Here is a 6,000-nt window from a genome sequence, read left to right on the forward strand (position 1 = left end):
GGGTGCCGGATGCTGGTGGGGCCCAGGAGGTGCCATGACAGCCCCTCCACACTCTGGGGCCAGGGTTGGGGGGAGACAGAGACCCAAAGCTGAGGCTGGTTGGGAGGACACAGCTTACCCTGGTGCACAGCATGGGGAGGGAAATGGCTGAGTCTATCTCATGACCCAAGGGGGAAACAGCTCAGCCCCAAACTGCAGCAATCCTGGACCCTCCTCAGTCCAACCCTCAAACCAGTCTCCATCAGCCACCCATCGGCAGCCCCCCTGCACAGACCCTGTTTGTCCCCAGATTCCCCCCACACACTTAAGTCCTGCAGACACTCAGGTGCTGATCCTCAGCTCCCCCTGAATTACCAATCCCTGTAAAGGGCAGTGACACTGAAGCCCACCCAGCCTCACCACCCTCTAGGGATGCTCCCTTCGGACATAAGGGCTACCACTTGTCCCTGGGGCCCTGCTTTCCCCTTTCCCCCCCCCCCCGTGCTGAGCTTGCAGCCCAGGGAACCCATGACTCAGCCCTGGTGGTGCAAGGTGACCCTGCAGGATCTGACTTCCCATCCTGAGGAAGAGCTGTGGATTTCCTTGCTGGGCAGGAGCTGTAAAGCACCATGTGCCTGGGCTGTGTCTTCATGGGGCCCCCTTGACAGCTACCTGCATCCTGCACCACCCGCCCAGTGCCCACTCTCTGCTCCAGAACCAGGATGAAACACCGTATGTGCCTGAGCAATAGGAACGTTGGCATGTGGCTGGGGTGCTTGGAAATAAAATTCCTAATTAATTTCAGGTGTTCTGCCAAGAAGTCATTGTTTCCTGTGCGAGAAATTGCAGGGTTGCTCCAGGGGCTCACCCCCCATTACCGGCAGCACCGTCCCACCCGCTTCCTCCAGGCACTGGCACAGGCACTTGCCAGGCCTGGAGCACTATTAAACGAGGCAGCTCTTATCTCTTGACCACAGTCCTTCACCTCCCTTGGGAGAGGGAGGAGTGGAGCCTGAGGGGGAGCAGGCACAGCTGTACAAAGGGGATCCTGGAGAGTGCTGTGTGTGCCCCCTACCCCAGGCACAGCATCGTGCGGCGAGCAGTGGCTGTCAGACACAGCACCCATCAGAGACCCCAGTGCAGAGGAGTCCTCAGACACCCATCATGGGCAACTGCCTCCCAGTGGTGAGTGCCTCTTCTCTCCCCTGCCACCCTCCAACGCCCCCCGCAACCATTTCCCATCCTGCCAGACACGAGGGTTGGGGCTTTGGGGGTGCCCCATATGGCTTGTAGTGGGCATTGCTGGCAAAGGCTCCGTTGCAGCTAGGTCAGTGGGGTTTGCAGCCCTCTTTTGAGGCTGTAAGGAAACGTGGGTACCCATGCACAGCACAGCCAGCCCACCCCTGCACCCCTGAGGTATCAGCTGCAGGCAGCTTCCCCTCTCCCTGCTGTGTGTCTTGCCCTGATAAATTGCCCAGCTCAACCTCCACCAGGGCTGTGCGTGGATCCCAGGCACCAGTGGGGCAGCAACTCCCTGGTGGCCCTCCAGAGGGGCTGTTCCGAGCAATGCTTTGGGATGGAGGCACCTGCAGTTGGTTGGGCAAAACCCTGACTGACAGCCGGTGGTCTTCACAGAGCCCGAGCCTCCTGGAGAGCAAAAACTCCGTGGACCTGCTGGAGATCATGGGTGACCTTGACCTCTCCTACTATTACAGCAACGAGACCTTCACAGACTACGACGCTGCGCCCTGCCACAACCGCTACTGTCCCTTCTTCCAGCTTGTAGCCCCCCCCTTCCTGGCAGTCACCTGTGCCACTGCCACCCTGAGCACTGGGGCACTGCTGCTGGCACTGGCCAAGTGTCCCCAGGTCTGGGGCTGGCCCCAGAGCCGCCTGCTGGTGGCCCAGCTGGCAGTGGGGACGGCTCTCTTTGCTGCCCTGTTACCACCCGTGGCAGTGGGCATCAGGCAGGGCTGGCGGCTGGGCGCAGGGCTGTGCAGGCTCACCCACTTGCTGTGGCACTGGAGCCTCTTCTCCCAGGGGCTGCTGGTGGGCAGCAGCTTCTGCAGCACCGCCTGGTGCCGCTGGGACCCCCGAAGCCGCCGCCTGACTGTGACCCTCTGGGCTTCGGCGCTGCTGCTGGCAACACCAGCGGCTCTTGCCGGCGGCACCGTGGTGGGCCAAGAGACAAGCTGCATCCGCCGGAGCGTGGACGTCCTCTCCCCAGCATACCTGCTGCACCTGGCCCTCTGCTTCAGCCTCTTTGTGCTCCTGCCAGCAGTGCTGCTGCCAGCCACGCTGGTTGTGCCGCAGTTGAAGGCAGCCTGGGAGCCGGGCGCTGGGGCGAGCTGGCTCTTCTTTGGGCTTTGGGTGCCTTACGGGGTGGGGCTCACCGTGGATTTCCTCCTGCACGCCCGGCTGCTGCAGCCAACCTGCGGCACCTTCGAGCACTTGGATTACGTGCTGGGGCTGAGTGAGGGGCTGGGGGTGCTGCACTGCTGCCTGATCCCCGCTGCACTGCTCACCGTCCGGTTCTGCCACCACTGGGCTGGCACCAGCAGCAGCTGCTGAGTTCTGGCACTGCAGCCCAATGGTCCCGTGCTGGCCCCTGGCCCGCAGCATGAGCACCTTTGCCCACGGTGTCCCCCATCAGACCCACGGCTGCTGCCCCACAGGTGATGCTCCCCCAGAGCTGTGACCAAGCCTGGTGCCTCTCCTCCTTCCATCCCCTTCTCTGAGGTCTTAGCCCCGCTGTTTGGGGCCAGACAACTTGCTTTGCTCAATGGAGACAGTGCTGGGGGTACCTCAAACCTCTTCCCAGTCGGTCCCTGCCTCCTGCACTCCCGTGGGGGCCCCCGAGGCTCAGTCCTAGGCCCTGGGCTCCATGGGGAGATGTGAGCAGGCAGACAGGGCAGTGGCAGTGTGAAGCAACTGGAGGATTCTTTTTTTTTTTTTCCAGTCCTTCCTGAGAAGCTGAGATAAGCGCCCCAGCAGAGATCTGCCAGTGGGAATTACACACAATATATATGTCTGTCAGAACGTAGTGGCAGGGGCTGGGAGGTGTGGAGGGGGCACAGACGTGACATCCTTTGCCTCTGGTCAGGCTCTTGCAGGTGTAGGGATGGGAAATGGGAGGCGTATGCTCCTTGTACCTCCAAATTAGCAGGAAAAGTTCATCACGAAGCTCTGGGGTCTGTTGGTGGGAAGCGAGGTGATTTCAGTCCAGTACTGGAGGCATCTGAACAGCATTCCTCCATTCCCATGAGGACAGCTGCCTGGGGTCCAGAGGTAAAGTTGGGGGTGTCGGGGGTGCTGAGCCACATTCAGTCCCTTTTTAAAAACCTCCCGGGACAGAGAATCCACCCCCTCCCTGGGCAGCCAATTCCAATGCCTGATCTGGAAAGAATCTAACCCTCTCTGGAAATAAATTCTTCCCTAACATCCAACCTGCTGGGGCAGGGGGCCGGCTTTAACATCTGAGAGGCTTTTGTGGGGGAAATCTCATCCGTGTCCATGTGGGACAGGGGGATCACCATCGCTGTGGTCAGGTACGGCAGCCTTTTCAAAGCCCACATTTTTGGCTGGAAAACCTTCCCCTCCAAGCCCGAGGGAGCGGTGTACCTGAAGTCCCGATGATGCCCGGCGTGGGGTCGGGTCCTTTGCTCTCTGTCCGGCGAGCACCGGGAGAGCTGTGGTTGCCACAGGGACCATGTATGTCATCCCGCCGACCCTTCCCTGCTGTGTAACAACTCCTCTAAGCCACTTGGTGTCACATAAACGAAAAAAAAAAAAGAGGTTTGAAAAGCACTCCAGTGGTGTTTGCCGGGTAAACTGAAGCCCTCCAAACCTTACAAGCGAGGGATGGTGGAGGGAGCGGGTGCCAGCCCAGGGGGGCAGCGGGAATGAGTCGGGGGACAGAGAGGAGCTACCCCTTACCCACCCTGGGGGTCGTGCATCCTCCGCGGGGGACGGAAGGGGCGGCCCCAGGGGTGCAGCCCCCGTGTCCCGGCGGTCCCCGCCCGCCCGCGCCGCCGCTCTTTGCAGAAGCTCCGCGGGCCCTGCTCCGCTCCGCCGCTCGACTTCCCCGGTACGGCGGAAGGGGAAGGGGACCGGGTCACCTCCGGAGGCTGCGGGAAGCAGCCACGCAGAGCTCGGTGGCTCCGGGGAGGGGCCCCGCACGGGGGGAAGGCCGCGGGAGCCGGGTTAGGGCGGTGCTGGCGGAGGGGGCGGGCGTGGAGCGGGGGTACGGGGACTCGGGGACCCGAGTACGTCCTTGGAAGGGTGGTACTGGGGGTCCTGGGGGCTGGGTTGGGAGTCCTGGTGGGGGTCTGTCCTGGGGGCGGCCTGAACTGGTGTTGTGAAGGGCCTGGCCAAGTGTTCTGAGCCGGGGAGCTGAACTGAGGGTCCCGGAGGTCTGTCCGTGTTCTCTAATTGGGGGGTGGGGTGGTAGTGGGGGTCCTAAAGTCCTGTCCAGGTGTTCCTGTGGGATATAAACTGTCTCAGGGTCCTGGCAGGGGTCTCCCAGGGGTCTGCTCAGCCAGGGCCCCCAGCACCCCAGGGAACATGGGGTATAGAGCCATCGCACTGGTCCCCGCAGGTGATGGGGATGCCCGAGCCCCCGAACTTTTCGTGGGTGTCAGAGGGGCGTCTGGCCGGGCTGGCCATGCCACGGGAACCGGGGCATTACCGGTTCCTGCTGGCCCAGGGCGTGCGACACCTGGTGTCACTGACGGAGCGGCCACCCCCACACCATGGCTGCTGCCCCGGTGTCCAGCTCCACCGGCTCCGAGTGCCCGACTTCACCCCTCCAACACCCGAGCAGATCCAGACCTTCCTGCAACTGGTGGAAGACGCCAACGCCCGTGGGGAGGTATGGTGGGGGACGGTGCTGGGGGGGGGCTGACAACACAAGGGGTGACACCCCAAGGGGGAGGAGGTGGCACCCAGGATGGGAGGGGGACACCGCATCCCCCGGTGCTGGCTGACGGTGTGGCACTGCGGCCAGGCTGTGGCAGTTCACTGCATGCTGGGGCACGGCCGGACAGGCACCATGCTGGCCTGCTACCTGGTGAAGGAGCAGAAGATGAGCGGCGGTGATGCCATCCGAGAGATCCGGCGGCTGCGGCCCGGCTCCATCGAGACGCGGGAGCAGGAGGAAGCCGTGATCCAATTCTGCCAGCGCCTTCAGTAGGTGCAGCCCCGCAGCCAGGAGTCTTCTCTCTGTGCCACTGCTCTCCCCAGAGGGTTTCCCTGTGCCGTGCTGGGGCCACGGGATGGTGGCATCCTGGGCACAGCGAGGAGGAGAGGAGCTGCAGCTCCCAAAACTCATCTTGCCGGTGGGATCTGCCCCACCACGACGCTGGAGAGGACAGCGAGGAGGTGTGAGCACAGTGCCAGACAGCTTTGATCCAGACAGTTGCTCCAAAATGGTGGGGAGCCTTTCCCAGCCCCAAGGTGCTGCCATCTGCATGCTTGCATTAAAGGACTCTCCTGTGGCTTCTCTCCAGGTCTGTGTGTGGGGAACTGGAGGGCAGCAGATACACTCATGGCTATTTCGGGCTCCCTGGCACCCCGGTCTGTGGGGTTGCTGCCTCCTGGGTCTTTGCCCAACCTCAGTCCTTGGGGAGCCCTTTGGGAAGTGGCAGGTAAGCCACAGGGCTGGTTGCCCACTGAGGCAGTGGTGCCACGTGGAGGGTGGCAGCCACATCAGCGCACGGGGGCCGTCCCGGGACGTTGATGCTTAAAGGGAAGCTTAGATGGAATTTAGGCATTTCCATCCAAAAGTCCGATCCTGAAAATCTCTTCTCAGCTGCTCCTAACCTTGGTGGCATTTAAATCCTAAGTGCAAGAAGTGTCACCGTCCTCATTCCTGGGTACGTGGCACATGGCCGGGAGCGCTTGGAGAGGACTGAGCAGGAGTGCTGTGTCCATGCCCCAGCCTGGCAGGCCCATCGTCTCTGCCATTCATGGCCTCCAAATACTGCTCTCAACACCAGAATGTTATCATCTTCCCTTGGGAAT

At 62.0% G+C, this 6,000-nt stretch overlaps 2 protein-coding genes across 4 annotated transcripts; both read left to right on the top strand.

Moving 5' to 3' along the window:
* Positions 1–913: 913 nt before the first annotated feature.
* Positions 914–2,667, top strand: ACKR1 (atypical chemokine receptor 1 (Duffy blood group)). The gene is made up of 2 exons (XM_008496084.2): positions 914–1,164; positions 1,615–2,667. Exons 1-2 carry the CDS (start codon positions 1,144–1,146, stop codon positions 2,548–2,550), a joined length of 957 nt encoding a protein of 318 aa, XP_008494306.2. The 5' UTR covers positions 914–1,143; the 3' UTR covers positions 2,551–2,667.
* A 1,308-nt stretch (positions 2,668–3,975) lies between these two features.
* On the top strand, positions 3,976–5,485 carry DUSP23 (dual specificity phosphatase 23). 3 transcript variants are annotated; one of them, XM_030465222.1, is made up of 3 exons: positions 3,976–4,066; positions 4,577–4,849; positions 4,985–5,485. In XM_030465222.1, exons 2-3 carry the CDS (start codon positions 4,580–4,582, stop codon positions 5,168–5,170), a joined length of 456 nt encoding a protein of 151 aa, XP_030321082.1. In that variant the 5' UTR covers positions 3,976–4,066; positions 4,577–4,579; the 3' UTR covers positions 5,171–5,485. The 3 variants fall into 3 exon arrangements, with proteins under 3 accessions (XP_030321082.1, XP_030321084.1, XP_030321083.1); XM_030465224.1 differs by lacking the exon at positions 3,976–4,066 and adding an exon at positions 4,161–4,181; XM_030465223.1 differs by lacking the exon at positions 3,976–4,066 and adding an exon at positions 4,165–4,244.
* Positions 5,486–6,000: the final 515 nt, after the last annotated feature.

Source organism: Calypte anna, chromosome 25 (assembly GCF_003957555.1).
Source record: "Calypte anna isolate BGI_N300 chromosome 25, bCalAnn1_v1.p, whole genome shotgun sequence".
Classification (NCBI taxonomy): Eukaryota; Metazoa; Chordata; class Aves; order Apodiformes; family Trochilidae; genus Calypte; species Calypte anna.